General features: G+C 37.5%; 1 protein-coding gene across 4 annotated transcripts in view; it reads right to left on the bottom strand.

The window, feature by feature from the left end:
* Window positions 1-23,803, bottom strand: part of DCLK1 (doublecortin like kinase 1) — a 237,517-nt gene that overhangs the window by 56,544 nt on the left and 157,170 nt on the right. For 2 of the 4 annotated variants that reach the window (XM_053970076.1, XM_053970077.1), the window contains exon 6: window positions 12,226-12,320. In XM_053970076.1, coding sequence (XP_053826051.1) covers window positions 12,226-12,320 — 95 coding nt within the window. Of the gene's footprint in view, window positions 1-1,725; window positions 6,518-12,225; window positions 12,321-13,287; window positions 13,379-23,803 lie in introns of those variants that run through there. The other 2 variants (XM_053970078.1, XM_053970079.1) reach the window with 2 other exon arrangements.

Raw genomic sequence — 23,803 nt, forward strand, 5'->3', positions numbered from 1 at the left:
AAACCAATGGAGTTTAATGTATAGAAAGAGAAATGATGCAATTGTTTTCTTTTCCAGTTTAGATACTGCATTAAACCAGCACAGCAGATTCAAATTTATTTATAAACTGTTTCATCTGGAAAGGAACAGTAGAAAGTGTATGCAAACCTGCTTACAAACTTATTCACAATTCTACATCCTGCCCTGTTTTGTTAGACACTTGACTTGAGAGAGGTCCTACACAGGGAAGTGATTTTTTTTGTTGTTGTTCATTTATGCAATTATGCAACACAGCTTGAAGAAGAGATAAGTTTAAATGACACAAGCAATTATCTGGCATATTATCAGGGTCTTGTGTTTTCTTTAAGGGACAGAGGGACAAATGGGAGAGTTTGCAAGGAAATGGAGCTGACAGACTGGAGTTAAATTTGCAAGCTTGAAGCACTTTGTTTTATTAAGATCCCCTCACTAAGCTGCAGCATTGGATGCTTATACACTCATTTGATTTGTGTAACAAGACAATTCAGAAAGACAAATATAGTTTCCTACATGGTATTTAACAATAAATTTAAGTCTAACCTCCACTAGTTCCTAACAGCTGCTTCCAAAATTGAGCCATAATTCACTCTAGGCTCACTCAGCCTTTGACATCACTCAGAAAAGACTGATGATATGAAAAGTGAAATATCAGATTTGTGGTATTGGAAGTTATTACTGTCATTTCTCTATCCTCATTGAGGTTAACCTAAAAAGTTACATGTACAGTGATGCAATGTGAAGGTTTCCTTTTACCTCTTTGAAAGTTATACACAGGTAAAATTTTCTACTCAACTACAGAATAAAAACTGAAAAGCTACCAACCTGAAGGAGGTTCTTATTTCTTTCACCTAATTAAGGGCACAGCAAAATAACCACTTCACTTTAGTTGTATTTTAAAAGCTCTCCCGGTATTTTTAACTGTTTCTTGGTAGAGACAGAAACCTCAGATATTTTGTTTCTACTCTTCCCCATTTCTATCATATTGTTTTCCTTTCCAGGTGTGTACACCTTTTTTAGGCAGAACTATTTACCACCAACCAAGGGCATTTCAAAACTAGAACTTTTATCAGGCCCACAGTTTCCTCCAGGAACATCAGCTGAAGCATCAGGCTGGCAGATGACATGTCAGAATTTGTAACATCTCTCTTCCCCCACCCCTGCCAAACAAGAAATAAAACTAGGCTATGGATATGTGGATATGCATTTTTAAAGAGTGGAAAAAGCTATCAGAAAATTAGGTACTTATTTTAAAACACACCAGGTATGTTTCAGTACTATTAGCTTTTCACAGGCATATTTTCCTAACACTTCTCTTAGGGGAAGTGCTGCTGGGGCTCAGGCTGTTGGTAGGGACCTGGTACCTTTGGATATTCTACTAATTCCCCACTTCATGCTTCAAATCATGTGCACACAATGTTACCCATAAGCAATTCCAGGCAGTAATATTTACTGTCTTCACAACACTCACTACAAACCAAATGCCTCCTTGAAGCATTTTTCGTATCTACACACTAAAGCCCTGAGTTCATTACTAAAAAAAGACACTGAATGCATCTACTGTTAAAGGAACCCAGTAGGATGCATGAACCCCACATGCTTACACTAAGGTTAGATGGACAATGTTGATCCAAAATGAACAAGCAAAACCAAATGCAGGAATTTTGTTAAAGCATGTTAATCATGTTTCCAAAATAAATTCTCTGAACAGTGTGTATTTTTAATATATATTTATTACATCACTTACAATAGTCTACATTAATGTTAAGTCTAGCAAAATAACAAATTGCAACCAGGATGACATGATCAAATATGAAACACAAGTACAATACAGTATGATGAAACAATGGCACAAAAATGAAGGTGATTTTCGTCAGCTGATTATAAGAAACAAAATATTAATCAGTATTTACTTTGCAAGTTTTACATGTTTTGTTGATAAATCAACAGCTTTCTTTTTGGTTTCCTGTGTCACATGAATACAAAAATGGTATATTTTTAAAAGCAAATATGCATGCATATTTCATTAAAAAAAATAATTGTATGCATAACTTTGTAAAATCTTAAACTTATGTTGTAAATGTGCCAATATTTACAATATCATAGTGCAACTGAGAAAACAAAGAGGCCTTAACACAAACATTGTTAACTCCTCTTTCACTAGAGCCCAAATTCCAAAACACTGTATTGCAGGGCAAACCGCAACCTAATTACCCCATATAACACCAGACAACAAGGACACGCTGAATATAGTACAGCTTTCTTCACACTTCACTGCTGAGGGTTAACTAAAGTGAACTGGAGGATAATCACCATGCGCAATCAGGGACACAAAACCGCGCAGGAGCGCGTGTGCGCTCAGCCCTGCGCGGACACAGCTCAGGTGTCACCTACAGACCCACTGCGTGCCTGGGGGCAGCCGCCAGCTGGAGACAGGCCAGCTGAGCTGGCCAAAATTGTCATGGCAGCAAGCACAGCTCAGAGCAGCCCCTACTCTGCTCAACAGACCCTGGTTTTCTGGATTGAAGGGCTTTCCTGGGGGAAGCACACCCACTTTCAAAGAGGGGGACAACCACTTGCTTGCTTTGCTGTGCACATAAAAGTATTGCTGTCTGTGCTTTGTAAAGTTACTTTTCATCACTCATAGTTATAAGCTCTTGTCACTAGCAGATAGAACTGAAAGTGAAGATTAAATAAAAACTGATCTTGTATTTGGTTGCACACCATTAACTGGATACAAAAAAAGCACAGACAACATTAATCTATGCATTCATCAAGTGATGAGGTAATTTAGCACCATAAAGATTTTCTGTCTGTTAATTTCTCTACATTTTTGACAGAAACAGTAAACTTGAGTTGATCAGATTCTTTTCTATATTACTCTTAATTCATTTTACATCCAGAGTGCAGTTTTTGTAACGTATGTACTATATAAAGTTCACACAGCAGTGTGAATAATGAAACTGGAGAAGAAAACATTATTATTTATCTCAATTTTTACTCCACACAATCTCAATCCAGTTGTTCTTCTAGGGTGTTGAACTATATATATCCTTTCTTGGAATATACATTTATAGCCACAATATTAATACCCTAGAATTTTCATCTTTCAGCCAAATATGCCCTGTGAAAATGAAGAGAAAAATAACTAAATATAATGTGCTGTCTCTGGATTATTTTAAAAATTGGAAAGCAATTTTCACATTGCATAATGAATGCTGAAGATTTTACTGATTTCAACAAAAGAAGTTCTAATTTTGCATGACTTAATGTAATGCAGAACAGCACCACTGAAGAGGAGGCATAAGACTGAACATGTCAAAAGAATACCATTTCAAATATTCAAATTTCAAATTTCAGTTTAGGATTAATGTTTTGTCTGTGTGTACGTATTTGTGCGTAAGGTTCTATCCTTCCTACCATGGACTCAGTGGTGGGTTTGCCACTAACTTCTGGTCAGTTTGAAATTAGCCCTTGTTCATAGATGTGATCTTTTAAAACTGTACAGAGTTCCTTGGGATAGCTGCTCAGCAAGTAATGGTTGGTGCAGCTCCACCAACTTTACCAGAGCTGTAATGAATCCTGCCAGACGAGCATCCTCCTGTTAAAACATTTTCCCCATTTATTTGTTAAAAGTCGCAAATGTGACATAACAGCGCATGGGTTCCAAAGCCATTAATCTATGTACGTGTGCATGTGCGTGTAAGTATAAACATACACATTCTGTGCTTCACATGTGAACTGCTTGTTGCACAAAAGAAGAAAAGAGATTTAAAAACCAAAATGAAACAAAGTTGCAGAAAGCATCAGGGAAATAATCACAAGTATTCATAAAGCTCAAAGGGAAGCAAAGCTTTCACAATCTATACAAGACTCTAGCTACATCATAATCACCTTGGAGTAGGCACGAATAATGCAGCATACAGAGAACTTTCAGAGGTTCAAACACTATAAAGTTGCTTAAGCTATTCTATTATTTAATGAAGTTGATGAACTCTAGGAACAAATTAAAACCTGTGCTGTTGCAAGCAGAATTACAGCATCAAGGAACACAATTTCAGTTCCACCCATAAACTGAAACCTTCTGGTCTTGCTCAAAAGAAACATTTCATTTCTGCTCATGTATAATGGGAATTACATTCCACACAAAAAAGGATCTCAAAGTCTATAAACAGTGTACCTTTTCAATCTCTAAGGGACTTTCATTCCTAAAATGAAATATTAATGATACATCTTGCCCCTGGATAGCCCCTTAATAGAAGTCATATGTTGAAATGATTAAATGTTATGGACTAGTATAATCTTTTTTAAAACAGTCTTGATGGAGAACTCACTATGATAACAATTACTGATATAAGGTCCATTTTTCTTTTCCACAGCTAAGCAAAGCTGTGGGATTCAGGTTTGCTGGCAGTCTGTGCTCCCTGTGCAGAACAGTCTTAATAAACTGACTAAAGCAGCAGTAGCCTATATGGGAGAAGGGAGGGAAAATAAAATTCCTGGAATTTATTTTCTTTACAGGAAAAAAACATTTTTAAAATGTCAGGAAGCATTTCTCTCAATCTGGTCTAGTTGCCTGAATTTTTGGAAACTGATCCCAATGCACCTTTATATATTATGCATTTCTCAGGATCAAGTAACAAATTTTGCAAAGACATTCCCTCATAACAACCGAAAATGCAAGTAATTTCACAGCTGTGAACTTTTTCAGTAGAACAGGGCAGCCTATGCATTATGGTATGGGGTGAGGGATGGACTGTTCTTATGGCTGGGAACAGTTTTAGATTGAAGTCTGAGGCAGGAATGGCAAAACATGCATCTCAAAAGGGAATGACCTGACTGCTTCAGCAAACCCTCCAGGTGATACTGCAACCACATATTGGAAACAGAGAAGGTAAGTTTTGTATTCTGCTGCTATTTTATTTCTTTTTGCAAATATCCTCTGTAAAGAAAATTATGTTGATACAGTAAAGCCATAACATCACATGCCAACATTTTCCATTTGCTGAGTTTTATTATGGACAAATCAGTCTAAAGGAATTATTTCACTACATTTAGAGGTTGGCATGTAGCAGTTAACCTTTTCTTCAATTAAGTAAATTTTCCTGATTTCAAAATATATTAAATCATCACCAAATAGCTCAAAAATATAACCTCTATAGATTTTTGCTGAGAATCAGAAACACACTGATTTCTAATTCTTAAATTATTAGTATTTGAGAAAATGAAAGGAAAGGTGTAAGACTGCAAAAGTGCGTGATCGCTACACTATGGACTTTAATACCACATACGATGGGAAATATTGCTATTATGTAAATTAACTAGACTAAGATTCTCACAATAAAGCAGCAGAAAACAAATAAAAATTAGTAGATATTTGTTAAGCAACTGGTTCTAATGCATGACCTACTTTAACACTAAAGGAGTTTTGCATATTCATGCTGTACAAAAAGAGCACCTCTAGATACTGCGAAAACAGAAAAATTAGGTCAATAGGAGGATGATTTACAGTATTTACCATTTCTGTTGGCTTTCTTTTTCAAATGCACAAAATGTCTTCTTATAGGAAATAAAAATTATGTTCCTGTTCTCAACGTAAGTGAATATAATCAACTACTTTCTCAGGCAAAATACATTTTTCCAAAAGATGCTATCATATGTATGTCAGATGACACTGCTAGACAGCAGGCCCTCGTATTTCCTTGGTCAGGAATCTGTCCCTCTTTACTTGCAACACATGGATGGTCAGCATTAACAGCTCTTGCCAGGTAAAACATTCATAATGCCTGTGAGCACCCTTCTGTTTACAATCATCAGACGGCAATGCAGTGAAGAGAATTTGAACACTTCTCTGCAAGAATCACTTCTGGCCTGTGACCACACAGGATTTCTTCACTTTCCTTTCATTTGGTTAAAAGGTTAAACTTAGGGTGTTTCAAATGTGCGTATTGGGATCAGACAGCATGGTGCAAGCAGTTTAATATGGCAATTTTTTTCTTCTCTGCATTTTACCTATTCGTTGGTAAAAGCAAAGTACCCATTAACTGTTCATATCAAAATGAATAAAGATAGATATGGTAAAAACAGAACATATAATCAGTACCTTTGATGATAAAAATAGTGCTATTCATAAATGTGCCCACTATGGATTTGTGCGTTATATTCACTTCATCCAATCTTTGTGCCTTTAAGTATGCACAATGCTGTTCTGGATTTGATGGACATATTCAATGGCTCATTCATTACAAATTATTGCATTAAAATGCAGTGATAAAGCCAAAAAATGCCCCCACACACTAGAATTAATTTGGTCCCATGTTGTTAATATTAAATATGCAAAACTCTTTTGTGCGGTTCACTATTACTGTAAATTAGAAGCTATTTTCTTTAAAAATGTTAAACCTTCATCAAATCACAAACCATAAACATTGTTCCATTTTCTCTTTTACACTGAGTCTCCTACTGAATCCATATCATCCGAAGAGAGTGGGCGATACAGGTCCTGTAAGATGAAGTGCAGTATAGATTTGTTTATTCTGTTTGATTTGTTGCACTGCAACTGTCTTATATTATTTTTGTTACTGTGGACCAGAAGACATTGTTTAACACAAAATACACATGTTCTATATGCTCATATTGTTGTCTTAATGTCATATTATTCTTTTTTAATCAAAAAGATCGATAGTAAATAAAGCTGAAGTTTCAATGTACAGCATATTCTCAAGAGGCAATTTTTTTTTTTTTTTCTTTGAGTCTTTCCTATTAAACACTATTCAAGCAGTATTTGTCTGTTCTGCAGAATCTCTTAATGGTTTGGAAACCTGGAAACATTAATTTAATCTCAAAGGGAATGTATTTCCCTTTTGGCCATTTCGCAGCGGCAGAGCGGCAGAGTAAATGCTTATCTTACATAACGTAATAAAAACTTGCCACCCACTGGTGATATAGCATGGATCCAGCAACATTTGACCCCTGGACTGCTGGCACTGAATACTGCTGTTGCCTATGTCGTGCTGACAATGGTGTTCCTTTTCCACAGCTCCTCTGTGCCCGTGTGAATGTATAAAAAGACAGCATGTTTTACACTTTGTCCCACCATCACCGTCTCTTTCTGTCGGTAGCCAAGCAACCAGCTCATGACAGCAGAGGGAGAGTCTGAGTGGATCTGTACATTTCATTCTTTCAACACACTGATCCTCTGACGGATCAGACAATCCTCAAGTGCCAGAGGTGTTATGGGATGATACATGGCCCTATCCCACCTACACAGCACAGCAACCCTCGTTGAGACACACAATCATACGGAAAGAAAGTTCAAAAAAGAGAAGTGGCACAGGACAGGGCACTGTCTTTTTAAGGTGATTTAGGCATAACTGATGGTTCAGAGGGGTTCTGATTGGGCAGGTGCCCAGCACATCTCATAGAACACATTAATAAATTGCAACAAAAAATCCCTGTAAGACAAAGTATAAGAAAAACATGAGCATGGGAAAGCTGATGGAGCCAGCTTTTGGGTTGAGCTTGAATGGATTTGTTTTGCTTTTTTAAATCACAGGAAGATAACCCAGACAAGAAATGAACAAATCTACAAAAAGGATCAGCTAAAATGAATGCTTCACATATTTCAAATTGTGATCTCAATAAACAATGCAGGTTCATATTTTACTTGTATGCATGATGTAAAAGGAATTTAAGTACCTTAAAGGGGGGTTGATTCCCTAGAAATGCATATTCTGTATGTATTCTGCCAATGGGCATGGACACACACAGTAGAAGACATTAGACTGGCAGAGTGAAAATCACATCTTAAATACATTGCATTATGTTGCAAACAATCTAAACAAGAGAACAATTTTAAACAGACAAGACCATTTTATTCTGAATACTAACTACTCAGTTAATTATTAATTTTTTTTTGAGAATATACAGTTTGGGATTTTCTAATACATACAGGAAAAAGGAATCTTTTGATTTCCTAGAGAGGGTAACACCCCAAAATTTTGAATAGTATCTCCCAGGTGGCTGCTCTTGCTTCTGAATATATAAAAAAAAAAATTATGCATTTGGAACTGACAAATAAGGTACTTCTGAATTGTAATATTTAGAGAATATTTTTGTGTTTCTTTTCATAACTCTATGATTGCTTTAAAGCAAAATCATTCACCAGATTTCAGTGTCATTTTCTCTGCTATTTCACCTGCTTTTAAATACTTGAAAGTCTTAAAAAGTTTTCCTTTCTGAAAGAATTTTTCTTACCTATAATTAGCCAGAGAGCTGTGTGTCTTGAAATTATGAGAAGAATCTATTTTTTATTTTGCATAGATTTTATAAGAAGACAAAAATTGCTGAATGAATCAGACTTCTTGGTTACATGCAATTCAAAAAAATCCTTACATACACAGAATTCAGCCTGTATAATCAGTAAAGCGGTATCTTAAATCTAACTCTTTTTTATTCTGTAGTTTTCAACCCCTAAGAACAAAAAAAAAAAATTTAATTTTTTTTCTAAATGCCATGTCACCTTTTCTGAGTCTGCATAGTTAACTGCACTCTGTTGCAGTAGTAACTATATTTGTGGGTAACACAGTAAATCTACTTGAATCTGCTATTTCAAAGCTGAATTTCAAATGCATTAATCCTCTGGGAAAAAAATCCAAAACTTAATTATGTTCATAACAATTTAAAAACTAGAATCTTAATTTCCTATTTAAGAATAAAGAAATAATTAAACTGCATGAAAGAGTAACTATAGCACACAGCCTGCTAGTTAAAATATTCAGAAGCTGAAAATTGGTTGACAGTTAGCTAAGATAGCTGATAAATTGTGCCTAGTTCGCTTTCAACTTCGTGAATAACACCCATGAAATTAATCTTTCAAATCTTACTTTCTTCAAATATAGACTGAGTTTTGCAGAAGATTATAAAAATATAACTTTCACTGACTTCTGAATTTCTGGAAACAACTCAGCCAACATATACATGCAAATGAGAACAGATAAATTTTATCTTTTTTGTATTCTGGCTTTTGAGGGTACAAAATTTTATCTGAAGGGCTACAAGAGTACTGTTTTCCTGACTATGTACTACAGGACAGTTAAGTATGTAACAGTATGTAAGGCCACGTTTTTGGCCTTATTTACATCAATCAAAATCCTTCCTTCAAAGGCCAGAATTAATTTTTTAAAATGATGTGTGATGAAATGTCAGTAAGTAAGATGATTAATCCCTATTTTAAGCTGCCTAATGCACTCCACAGGTCTTTACTATTCCCAGGAAGAAAGCCCTCCCTTTGTGGAAGTACCTTGCTTTGGGGCCTCTGGATTCAAAAGCCTGACCTCCTTTCAGCTGTACTTCCCAGCAAAAACACAGGCAGCCTGCCTTGATCCCCAGGCATTGTAATGTCCCAGGCCTACAACTCCCTCATAGCACTGGATGGGGATGCTGAAGAGCTGATTGATTAGTTAAGGCAAGGTGAACCAGGCCAGGCTAGAGGAAATGCTCCTATCACCTTCCAGACCCAGTACCTACCACTGGCACCACATGTACCTGATGGCATGAGAGAACATGAACTCCTGGAACTCTAACTGCACAGATAGAGGCACAAAACACCTCAAATTACAGAGCTGAGCTAGCGTCCCCGGGACCTGGGATCTTAATTCAGTTCTAAAGCAGTAGCTTCCTCAAACTGAAGGTAAAGAGAGAAAGAGCAGTCAGAAAACCAGCCACCACCTTCAACTCCAGCTCATGACTACAGAAGCCAACACTCTCCCTTCAGGGCAGGAACACCTCACCTCTCAACACAGGGGACAAGATGGGAACTTAAATCCATCTCTTCTCCCTTGTATGTCTATCACATGATACCAGCACTTCAGCAACCTCCTAGGGAATAAACCTCACCCTGCAACTGGCTTGTCAGCACTGTAGCTGAAGGCATTGAAGACAAAACAAAATATTTTAACTTGGTTCATGATAATATGGTACATAAAATAACCTCTCTGAGTCAAATTTAAATAAAAAGACAAAAATATGTACTAAAACTAAACAGAGCACCACTTATACTGCTAAAAAGGAAATTATTATCTTCAAGCACTGCTTAAAGCCTTATTTACTCATTGGAATGTACATTATAACCTTTAATGATACAATCATATGTTTTTACACTGAACTTCTAACTCATTCACTTCACAAGCTAAACATGAAAGCAGATGGAATAAATTCTCAGACTGAGTGTTAAGTTTCCATCCCTGAACGTTTGAGTTGATTTTGTAATCTAAATAATGTTATTACAATGCATTTTACATGATTGCAATCTATTTTTACATGAATATATTTCATGTTTCATGAGGTAAAAAAAATAAATCTGTCCAAAATAAAGCCAGACAAGCATGAAAGGTCCCCTACCGAGGTCAAGAGGACTGAATACGAATATTGGAGAAGAGAATTCAACTCCCTAACCACCTTAGTCTTATCTCTCCTGTAGTACACTTCAATATTTATTTTCTCTGCAGTTAGCAGTCTGATTTTGTTACCACTACATAGCACTTTGCATCCATAATACTGCCACTTGGTGATCCTATTACACTTACACATAAAAAGAAGCCCATCTGCTCTCCTCTTCACATTTGAAAGTCAGAAATCTTCTGCCTAGAAACCTCTTGTGTCTAATGGTGCTGATCACATGGCTCCCACTCACCCATCCACAAATGTTAGCAGAAAAACATGTCTTCACTGTGGAGAGCAAAGCTTCAGTGGCGAGAAAGTAAGTTTAGGGAAGTTACCAGTGAAAAGAGAACCTCACAGCAAACACAAATCCAATGTATACTGGTATCGTCCATCTAAACAGACGCCCTCACATCACCAATGTATAATTCATTTGGAAGACTCTTTGTTCCCTCTCCAGTGACTTATTAATGATTCATTAATAAGCCTTGAGAGCAAGAATGAACAGGTGGGGAAGACATTGCATTCAAGAAGATTTTAGCACCAGCTTACCCACTGGAACTTACATCTTTACTCTCTGTGTACTGGATGATGAAAAGCCTGACACTACCCTGAGGCTCCAAGTTGCTGCTCACTGGCTGTCCCTACACTGCAAGATCACAGTCAACCCTGTGTCTGTAAGCAAGTCACGGCAGAAACCCATAGCTGTATCCTAGATGGAGGTAAGACTTGGACATGCACCATTCCTCAGCTCCCTGGCATACATCAGATACGAAGAAGGGTCTGCAGGCTAGAAGGCAGTCATGTCATGCTACAGCTATTCCTGATCTGGGTATCTGGGGAATCAGTTCTGCACCAGCTCCTTAAGTCAAGCACTGCCAATTTTGTACATAATCCCCTTATTTTGAGAGACATAAATTGTATCTTTGTTTAAAAAACTGAAAAGGCAGAAAAAGCATGTGTTCAAACTCTGTTTATAAACAAATCTGAGATACAGATTACTGCCTCAGGGATGCTTTCATTAAGTACTGAACACAGTTTAGAAAATACAAAAATATAGATAGACATCAGTCTTATTTCTTTTAAACAGATAAAATTAATTCAATCAGCATGTGGAGCTTTTGGGTTGAATGAGTAATATTTTATCAGAGGGTTACAGCAGTAACACAGGCATTAGCTTAGTTCTTGATGTTTAGGAATATTGTAGATTCCTCCACACAGGATAACTAGGGGGAACCTACAGCTACTATCAACTCTCCTCCAGGGAAGTGATGGACAGGTCTCATGTGCCTTGGTGCTGATAGTATCTTCACTGCACAAGGCTGTGATATCACAGCTAAATTCCACAGTGCATTCTTTCACCTTGCTTCAAAATCAAAGCAGTCTGTAGGCTGTGCAAGTGACAATGCCCACAGTGAGTTAGGAACAAAAGAGATTTCTTTGACATTTTCTTTCAGTTGTGAAATATTTAGAAAAAGAAGGTAAAACAAACAAACAAAAAGTTTTGTGAAAAAGCAGAGAAACCCCTGTTTTTTCCCCCAAGGATAAACCAGTTCTCAGTATACTTAGCATTTTGACAGACACAGAACAGTTGCATTCCACTTCAGGTTGTTTTACAAACACAAGGACTGTAGCCAGGCTCTTCCACCCTATAGTTCTATACAAAAGGGATCTAGCACAAAAGGGATCAGAAGGGAGAAGGCTATTGCATAAAGGCTATGCTGGATTCTCCCCAGCCATGCTCAGAAATCAGTTTCCTCATTTCCTTACCCTCTGTTTCCGTAGGCTTCCTGGGCTGGTGGGAGATGGGCTTGGAGACTTCCCAGAGCGAGGAGTAGAAAGCTGGCTACCAGGGGTTCCATTCACTAACAGGACAAGAAATTGAAAAGAATGAATACAAGGCATTATTAAAGGAAAAAAAAAAATTTAAACCAACATTTTTTTCAGTCTTTGTTGAACAGATTAATTTGCTTTTGCTTAATGTTTGAAACATTAAATGAGGTAATTCAAAAAATAATTATTTCCTTAGATTTTTGGCTCACAAAGACAATTTTTTACACAGGGTGAAAGCAAATAATGAAAAAACCTGAAAAGACTTTAGTCAATGGCAGTGAACATCATCATATTTTCTTAAACTGTATTGTTCCTGTACTTTACTGAAAGTAAAGTACTTCCATTACTGAAAGTAATGGGGAACAAGGTGCTTTGTTAACCTTAACAGACAAAATATATAAACTTTTTCATTCCATTTAACTATGGCTTGAAGTGCTGCCCACTAAAAATAAAACACAGTATTGCTTACAATAACAAATCAGCTGCCTGCTTTTCACTTTTTGAGTGAGGACTCAACCATTTGAAGAGATTTTTGCAGTACTATCTGACCCAAACACCACCTCAGATTTAACCCAGAAGGGCTTTCTGAAGGCAAATGAATTAGATATAACTCCTCCAGTCTGACTTACAGGAAAGCATCACTCTCTCAAATAAGCAAGTTTCTTCACATATGCCAGTGACTATCTTTATAGAAGCATCTTCACATGCACAGGACATTATCCAATAAATTAACAATACAATGCCAGCAGAGGACAGAATTCTACTACAAAGTAATCACACAAGAGGCCATCAATAATGTTGACAATGAAGCACTGACAGAAACACTACGAAGCGTGTATCACATGTAAATACATGTAAATATTCTTAAACAAACAAGTATTCTATCAGAGTCTACATTTGTAAAGTGCTAGGATAAAAAATCAGACAATCAGATTCCCAGATTCTGAATCTTAGGAGAATATTTAAATACTAAGGCTATCAACAAGGCATTTGACTTACCTTCTATGAGTTCTAACATGGACAAAATCTGACTGTTTAACCTGATAAGAGCAAGCAGCAAAATTCCTGCTCTGTACTAAGCCAAGCTGTAGCCAAACTGAGAAGCAATGGGATTAGTTAAGGATAGCTGGGGCTGCTCACACAGCGAGCTGAACGCGATGCAGGATTCATAAGCAGAAGCCTTTTCTGCGTAAGGCTGACGTCTTCTGAGCAGCAGTGGGAGGTGCAGGTGCTGTCTTAGGGCTACATCAAAGGTGTCAATTAAGCATAATGCTGCTGCTTCACAACGCTGAGCCACCACAACCCCCACTCGCTTTCCATGGAGCCCCGAAAGCCTAAGCAATTTTATATGCTGTGCACTGAATCATAATGAGGTGCCTTTGGGGGCAATGTAGCAAGTGACTCATCTGAAAATCAAAATGACAATAACTCTTGTAAAACCTTGGCTGACTGGCAATCTAGCAAATGCTAATTCCTTTGGATAATAGAGTAGGCATTTTTAAAAGATTCTTCTTACTTTTTGCATAATACATTGTTCTTACTGGCTAATACTGGGCCCCCACACATTATAATGAAGAAATATGTATACCTACCACACCACACACATCAATAAAACACATTATACTGCATGATAAAGGATGATCACTTAACAGTGCTTAGGTGCTATGTGCGATTCCATCTCAACATCACTTTGTGCAAGGCATTGTTTACAGTAAAGGTGCAATACGTTTGCATAAGTATAAAAACAATGCTAAGATGCTCTAATTGGATTTAAATAGGCTCTTTTTATAGAAAAACATTCCACTCACTCAGGCTTCAAAATTTCTTTATACAGAGAACAATGATTTGCACATATCAGCACTTATTCAAATATTGCAGTAAGTGTAGGTGAATTCACATGCATATGTATGTAAGTATGTTCATACAATATTCAGCAAAACAGCCACAGATCTGTCCAACAGTGACTAAAATCAAATTTATTACTGGTTTCACTGAAATAATTTAGGAAAAGAGCAAGATGAGGACATTAAAAATGAGCTTTCTGGAATCTCAAACTTGTAAAGTATAAAATATATCTTCTAAACATCTATGGCATAATTTAGAAACTAACATTAAACTCCTACTATTCACACAGAGCTAGTCCTCAAGTAACAGGACTAGTGCTCTGCCTTCTCTTTAAACCTACCAGATAGTCTTAGGTCTTATTATCATGGGCAAATTTAAGATAACATTTCAATACATTTCAATACATTTCAACATTTAAGATACATTTCAATACACCTTGTAGCACTAGGCACTGGTTCCTGTTCCTTATAGATTGACTCCTTCCCCATAACGTTCAACAATAGGTTTTTTTGGAATTACTATAGCAATCACTCTGTTCTGAAGACAAAAACTTGAGGCTACCAAGTGGAACCAGACAAATACTTGCAATGGTGTATTTAACTATCAACATATTTCTGTACTGATGTATATTATGTTGATAAGTGTCTCTTTAGGATGAGAAAACAAAGTATTATCATAAATCCTAAAAATTACTTACTTGTCATCACCAGAGTATCCAGAGTGTTTAAGCTAAGTTTGAATGCTCTCTTCAACAGTGCTTTTACAAAGGAAAATTATGATAGTTGTGCCAATGTTGGCCATCTGTAACTTGTGAAATTGAGAGCATAATCAATGAATTGAGGTCCTCAGCAGATTTAAGTGAAGTTTTCTCACCTCCTTACCCATATCCAAAATATAAAGGTGCCTGTACATAAAATATGTACCAGGATTTTTGAGAGCTTACAGGGACTCCCTATAGAGCGCTGATTTGGAAACTCCAGAGATAGCAATTAGTTCTGGAGTTGAGATTCCTTTTACCAATCTTTATGTACCTGTTGTATTGGCTTCTACATCTGAAGTAGTTTTCTAGACTTTATTTTAACCAAGTTGCTGTCACAACACAAGTTGTATCATCCTGAAGCAACCATCTAAACCTGACCTGATGAACAATCTACTAGGAGCATCCATTGCAGTGTAAACTTCCAAAGCTACACAAGATGAATCCTTCTGGATACTCTCCATACCTGGAGATACATATTGCTATTATTGCTATTACATTATTCTTACTACTGATATTATTAATATAATCCTTAAGATAGACATCACAACAGGACAGAAATGGTAATTTCTGATATTTTCCCAGTACATTCCAGGGGCCCTCCTTTTATGCCTTTTAGTTTATGGCTTCCTGTGCTTGTGAGTCATTATACTGAATTTGCAAATAGAGGTGATATTAGGTGCTGTGTATCAGGAAGAGACTGAAGTGATTCTGACCCACTTCCTGAACTCCATTTACAATCATTACACCATTCTTACATAACCTGCTCATTACCAGAAAACATGCCAACAAATACGTGAATAAAAGCTATAAGATTTAATAATAATACTGCATTCCTGATCACTAAATTGCCCTAAAATCCATTTCTAGGTGGAATGCATTTTTGTTGGAAACTGTATTTCTATCCAGTATCTGCACAGCATTTCTCACTGACTGATACAGCACGTGTTCCTAGAGGGAACCTTGATGTAGATAAAGACATATGAAATTGGTAAATCACTGTTGTGATTGATCATTTTATTGAGTGAGGCAAGAGGCTTCTTGTCACTTTTATTTATAAAATGGCAAGGATCACAGACTTCAGCTTAACACACAGCACCTTCCCATCATCTTATGAAAAAGATTTATCAGTTCAAAATTTCACCAGTGAAACATGTATTAAAAAACTTCAACAATACCAAAATTATTGTGGCTACTCAGAGCAGATGTATGCAACCGCTTAGCTGTGAGCTCCTTTCCTCACTGTCCTCTCTTGCTGAGGATGTGCAACAGGGCAAGGACCTGTCTTTGTATTTGCTTTTTCAGCACCTGGCACACACATGAAGATGGAAAAACCCATGAAATAGAACACTAAAGCTGGATACCAGCATCTACTGAGATAAATGCAAAATAGGTTTTCATACGATAATATAAATAATAAATATGATAATATTTATTAATAATATTATTATAATAAACTAGTGAAAATGCTGTAAGTAAAATGTACTAGATGGCATTCCAATAAATAAATTTTGATAGGGCATATTTTCATGAAGTAATAGAAACAAAAAGCAAGAAAAAATGAATTAAAGCATCAAGTGCCAGTCTGAGAAGCCACCATACCACTGCAGTGTATTAAAATCAGTCTCCTATAGAGTTGCCTGTGGATGTTCAAGCATACTGTACTCTATAAAACACATGGAGATAACTCAGTGTGTTTAAAACAGTAGTTTGCCAAACACAAATGTGTATGAAAAAGAAAGAGGACACTAAGGGAAAGGAACAGTGCAGGCTTTTTTTGCAGTCACAATTTATGAATAGGAAAGTTTAGCTAAAAATTATTTACAAATAATATATACAAATCACAACATCTGTAGGTCATATTCAGCAACTGTTAGCAGAAAATGTGAGATTACTATTTGACCTTGCTTCAATTACTTCTGTAGTTTTTCATTGTCCTTTCCAAAACAATATTTTTGTCTCAGTAACATTATGTAGTTACAAAATAGTTAGGAAATAAACCACATCTTGCCTTTTTGTTCATTCTACTTTTGTATTTTATTTTTTGTACATTGTGTCATTTTTGTCTTAACACAAAAAGACAGAGTGCGTACAGAGCACCACATTAGGCAAGTGCCCTCAGTATGACTCCTCAGTGAAGAAAAAGCTTTAGAGGTTCTACCTTAGCATGCAGCTGGTTGAGAAAAAAAAGCCCAGATACCAATACTGCATTGATTTCAACTGGTGCTAGACTGTCCTTTTTATTTTCAATCTTTTGTAGAGTTTATGTCAAGAAGTTAGGCAGATAAAAGTAGAACATCCCTTTACCACTGAAAACAAGGCCTGGCAGACCCACACAGAACTTTCACCTGATCAACAGATTAGTAGATCAAAAATGTCAGCAGAAAGGACCACCTACAGGTCCAGTTTACATTCCCCATCCCAGCAGCCACCAATACACAAGTCCTTGTTAGTCTTTGGTACCTGTGGTAGCCACACAGTCTAAGCCAAGCCGTGTAGAGCTCAGCAGGGACTGTAAACCCTACATAGGCTCTTCCACCTCAACCCAGAGTCACCTATGTCTGCATTGTCAAGCAGAGAAGTGCTGCAGACACACAGATATTACAGGCATATCTTGTATCTCAGAAGAAAGGAGACTGCTTGGAAAATGCAGTTCCCTGGAATCCACCAGTATTTGTTTTTTCCTCTAGTCTCAGAAGTTAAGGGCCTCTTGGGTTTGTTTTTCCCTTTGCACTTCAGCTGGTATCTATGAAAGTATCTGCTAATTTCATGTAGTACTTAATCAGGAGAACATCTGCGTGTGAATAAGATTTAATGAAAATATGTCTTTTGGACTGTTTTGCCTAACTAGAAAAACTAGGATTCTCAAATCAGTCAGTCTGAACAGAGTACAGTTTCTGAGCATGTTTCTTCATTTAGCATTTAACTTCTCATCCCTTAAGAGGGTTAAACTACTCAACATAACCAAATTTATTTCTCTTACCAACTCTTGTTTTTGTTACAGGATATAAAATTATGAACATTAATTTTTCACTGATTAGTATCTGTCATGGTTTGACACTGGTGCAATGCCAGCGCCCCCATGAAAATACACTTTCCCAAATAAATGCTGTGAGATGTTATCAGGAACAGAGCAGAGCAGGCCCAAGCTTAATAACAAAGGAAAAAAAACTTTATTAAACTACTACTACAGAAGACACACACACTAAATCCAGGATGAAGACCCTCTAAAACACCCCTCCTCCTCCTCCCAATTTCCAAAACAACCACCATGAAACATCACCCGGGATTCTTGATCAAATTACCACCCTTCAGATAATCAATACTCAGTCTATCAAGGGAGAGAGAAGTCTCTCTTGCACCATAGACCCGTCCCCCGCCCCCAGGAAACACAGTTGCCACCTCCTGTGTTTCCATGTCACACATGGCAACCGCCCAGAGAAAATCTGCCAGTGTGACACTCTCCTTTCCATGTCACAGTGCTCTCACCACCATGCATGGGTAGACTGCTCATAGGATTTCTTTTCAAGGATGCTTTGCAAAGGACCAAAGAAAAACAACAGTTCAGTTTCTCATTTTGGGACCACAGTCCCCCCCCCATTTCCCCCTGAAGCCAAGGGTCCAACAGCTTCTCCTTTTTGGGACAACAGTCCCCCCCATTTTCTTCCTCCCCTGGGGCTGAGGGTCCAAGAACAGAGATCTTCTTCTTCTCTTCTTCTTCTCTGAAGACAGGGCATCACCACATCCTCCTCAACTTTTCTCTGTTCACTCCACTCCTGTCACTCTCAGCTGCTGAAGCAGGTCTCTTGGCTCACTATTGCATCCGCCTAAAATGCAGTCTCTATTGCAGGAGAATTTGGTTCAGTCTATGGCTAACAAGAAAAGTCCAGCCAAAAGCTACTCCATCATCTCCTCTCACCTAAAAATTCTTCTAACATCTCAGATCCCGGACTGTCTCTCTTCCACTACAAATTGAGGAGGAGTAATATTTTACAAAGCCTTCATTTCCCAGGAAAGGGTTAAAAGTTCAGACTCCCTGGACAGCTGAAATCTCTGCCCAGCATTCCCAACTCCCACACTGGGCATCACCCCCCCCCCCCGCCTTTCTCCTTCTCCTCTGCCGGCAAATTTCCAGGTGCCGTCAGGCTCTCTGTCACTTTCCCTCTGGGGTGGGGACAAAGGCATCTCCGCTTCTCTCCACCCTTCCGTCCACAGGAGCTGGCTCGGTTCCAGACCCTCAGCCCCCTCGGCCTACCTGGACGAGGCCGCGTGGCTTCCCCTCCCCCACCCAGCCTAAGGCTGGGCAGGGGAGAGCCTGCACTCTCTGACGACTGGAACCAAAGAGACAGTTCTCCTGGGAGCTCTTGCTTTCAACCCCCTGTGTTCTCAGAGGCGTGTCCATACTTTCAGAGGTCACTCCAGGTGCCAATATCCAAACCTGACCACTGATTGGTTTGACCCAACTGCCTGGAAAAATTCACTTCCATGTCAAACCACGACAGTATCAAAGACAAACACCATAAATAAAAAATTAAAAAGAAGCCAAGATGAAAGCATATATCATCTGGAAATCCCTGGGTCCACAGGATGACTCCATCACTCCCATGGGTGTGTGGTCTTGGCTCTAGGAAAATTTTGCTTCAGTATATTTATTACAAAATCAGTCAGCTGAGTACCTGTACCAGTGTGTATAAAGACACGTGACCTTGCAAAGACAATATGAGACATCATGCTTTTTCCTTTGGGATATAAAAGACCTTCTGGAATCAGGTGGTTGGTAGAGGGCTGTTTCTGGATAACAGTCTAAATTTGAACTATCAGACTAAATGAAAACATATCCTATTGCAGAGGAACATCTCTACTTCTTTCTTTCTTCTTTTTTTATTTTTAAATTCTCTTTCCATATTCACTTTTTCCTTTAGAGAACATCTACAGTTTTGATCATACTTTAGTTCAACATGCAGTTTCACAATTTCTTTACCCAGGTACAATTTAAAAAAGAACCCTCACACAGTCTTTGGTAACATGACCTACTCTATCCATTCCTCACTATGTTCCCTTTGTCATTTGGAATAGGTACATATCAACCCAGGTATTCTTGAAATAGTCACTTGTCACACTGAATACCCAAACTACTAAATAACTCTTTTTAAAAACCAAACTTTAACACCTGAATTGATATTGCAAATAAGATTTCAAGCATCTGACATATTCTGAGTAATAACTTGAGGGAAACAGGAAGGGAGAAAAAGCAAGAAGGAAACAATTTTGAAGAAGGTGCTCAAACTGAAAAAAAAAAAAAAAAAAAAAAAAAAGAAAAAAAAAAGAAAAAAAAAAAAAAAGTAGCTACTTTTGTTGAGGGCAAGTCCTGAAAATTAGAGTTGGAATTTCAGAAGGTAAACCAGAGTTCACCCAAATGTAGCATCTTTCGTTCATTTAATGGACCATGGGTGCAGTAATTCCAGTCATCTCATGCTTGATTTGATTGATTAAAAATAATGATGATGAAGATGCAAGTGTTCCTGCTTTCTTTGAATCTATTACCTCTTCACCCACACGGAAGCTGCTACCAATGGTGTTAAATGGCAGCTGGACAGAAGTCATCAGCTACTGAATAGCCATCAGACATTCATAATTTTCAGTCACCAGCAATGGGCTGATACCCAGTCTCACCAAAATTAAACGTCTCTTTTGTTATGCCCTTTCCCAAATATTATTTGATGCCAACAAAAACACATCAAAGTGGTTTACAGGCTTTAAGAAGACATCAGAAAAATTAAGTAGAGGTAGGATTATCTATTGCACTTGGAATCAGACATCAGCCTTCTGCCTACCCTGGAGGTCACACTATCTTTTCTCTGCTTTTCTTCTTTGCCTTGTTCCATGCTTCTCTTCTCTATTTAGACTGGAAAGCCTTTTGAAGCAGACAATACCTCAAATGGATTTGTAAAAAGCCAGAAAGCAATCCTCCTGCAGCGAGATTTCTGTCTGGTGGTACTGTTTTGAAACACTGTCAGATGTAAATAACAAACTGAAGAAAACATAATAATGTAAAAGTCAGCCCTTACACAGATTTTCCTAGCTTATTTGTACTCTTGGAAGAAAACATTATTCTGTGTTTTTATATAAAAATAGGATACATCTGTTCTCAGGAGCCAGGGAGGCTATCAGGAAAATGTAAGTACATTAAACATATGCTCTGTTACAAAAAAAAAAAGAAAGTGAAAAAACAAGGATGGAAAAAAGGTGAATACCCCCTGTGCAAAGGCATACATGCCTTTGAAATATGCCAAAGAATGGTGTAAAGGCAGATGTAGTCCTTTTGCTCGCTGTAGACTGCATAGCTCAAGAAACAACAGGGAGTGTGTGTTTCTCACAGACAGATGCATTTTACTGTGCCCTCAGCTAACAAGAGCACAGATTTGAACCTTTGTGGCCCTGAGCACTTTTTGTAGCCTCTGGTTCCATTAAGGGTCTTTCCCTGCAACCCTGTAGCCTGATTTCCACTCACAGATTCCCCACTTAGCCCTGTGCTGCCATAGCAGTGTGTCCTAGAGCCTGTGGAACGGTGTTTTTCATCCTATTGTTCCCATGATGTTATTCCCATGGCCATGTATCTGCAAAGCTTGACAGTGCTGTTATGGTAGGTTCTGTATAGGACTTTCAGGCTTGCCAAGGAGGCTGTCTTTAGGGGCAACAGAGGGTAAAAGGCACCTGCAAAGAGTGAAAGTCATCTAAGAGCATTGGAATTCTCGTTAAGAATCCTTTTTCCCCAGTAGCAGATGAGACAATGAGGGGAATGGTTCTCCAGGACAGTGTCTGGTGGCTCCCCAGGGAGAGGGGAAATTCAGGGTCCTTTGCCTGCTCCTCACAGAGTCAGGGGTCATCACAATGAGGTGAGACTGAAATGGAAAGCAAGGGCCTTCAAGAAGAATTTCCTCAAAAATAATTTAACATTACTGAGTTTATCTTGAAAGAACCAATTTTGGTAAAATACTGTTGTTCCAGACTTATAGATGGAAAAACAAGACACAGAAAAACAACAAATGACCAACCCCTCAAAATAACCCCTTTGATTTCTGTAAGCAACTTCAGAAGCTATTGGGATGAATTTGGGAAAGTTTATCACCCCAAACCACCATTTGCTCAGAAAAAGGAACTCATGGACTTCATCCAATTTATAAATAGTTAGTGCAAGCCGAAGTTTGGCTTAATTCACTGACCACCTGAAATTCTGTGTCAAAGAAGGGAAACAGTTGTCGAGGATGGCATTTAAGTGCTAAAACCAGAATAGATTGTCTACGTGTCTTAGCTTCGTTTATACATCTATTTCTCTAACAAGAAGAAAATGGCCCAAGACTTTGCCTTCATTAATTCTAAAAATGATGAATCCAAGTCAGCTATGATATTGAATACCTGTATTAAAGACTATACCATATTACAGATGCATACACAAAAGATTAAAAGTTAACTCAAGGATATCTCTTCATTTGACAATTTTACCAGTTTTAATACCCAACTTTGAGATCTGAATATTTTTTAACATAGTCTTTCTATATGGAACTTTCTTTTTTTGGCCCATGTAATTATCCATGTGTATTTTCTTAATATGAATATTAATTTAAGTCTGAAGCAGAAATATTATCCTTTTGTGCTGTTAGAACGTGCAGACTTCTCAAAGTGCAGCAAGAATAAAAAAGAAACAAAAGGAATCAAATTCTTTGTAATAAGCAACAAGCTCTTTTCCATTCACCTCTCTCAGCTTTTTGTCAAGGGTACACTACCAAGAATGCTTTCTGCTTCACTTTATCCCTACTTCTTTCAACTTTGTTCTATGACAAAACACTTCAGAAAATGATACACCTCCAACATTTTGTAATATGTATGTATGGTCTTTGATCAGAACAAAGAATCTACTCTTTTTCTTATTTTCCCTGTTTTTGCTAATTGAAGAAAAATCCCTAAAAATAGTTTAAAGGTTAACTGAAAGGAGTTAAAAAACATACAATAAAAATACATGTACATACACTTAGCAGTATCAACATGAGACCAAAAGCATAACTTCCAGCTATGCACAAGTCATTCAGGAGCTTCTCTAGTACTGAGATGCTTAATGTAGACATCATGGAAAAAAATTATCTGCTCATATGTGTGCTAGATGGCCATTTCTCTATTCTGCTTCTGTCACAGGTACATAATTCTAAGAAACGAGCAGCATTTTATGCTTACTGGGTGGTAGAAAAGTGAAATCTCTACATATTGTTTATATTTCATGGGAGAACTTTGGGTTTTGTCTAAAACCGTCTAAGAGTCATTGTTCCTTTTTCTTTGTATTACTGCTTTTTTAAAATGCAATGTCTAATACAAAATTTGATTTTTAAAAAAAATCATTGACTGGTTTTAGCTTTATGTGATTTAAAAACAATTATTGATGGCAAGTGCTTAGTACAACATTGTTTCATTGTATGAAAGTAATACTGATCTAAGTACTGTATGTAAGGTTAGAAATAGGCTTACTGTAACATTCACACAATTTGACCTATTTGCAAAAAACAAACACCAGAGATACAGACAACCAGATCGGAGCCATTCTCCTCACTAAAAATAAATTCTATAGAAACACTTTCAATTGTTTATCCTTTTTAAGCTTAACAAATTTAGAATAGAATAGAACAGGACAGAACACAATAGAACAAAATAAAATAGAATAGTTCAGTTGGAAGGGCCCTACAACAGCCATCTAGTCCAACTGCCTGACCAACTCAGGACGACCAAAACCTCAGCATGTTCAGCTGAGAAGTGGAGCTTTGGTGAATGGCTTTGGTGAGCACCTGGCATCCAACCAAACACACGGTATTTCTTGGTAAAGAAATGCTTCCTAGCTATAGAATCATTGAGTTGTTTAGACCAGAG

Source organism: Vidua macroura, chromosome 2 (assembly GCF_024509145.1).
Source record: "Vidua macroura isolate BioBank_ID:100142 chromosome 2, ASM2450914v1, whole genome shotgun sequence".
Lineage (NCBI taxonomy): Eukaryota > Metazoa > Chordata > Aves > Passeriformes > Viduidae > Vidua > Vidua macroura.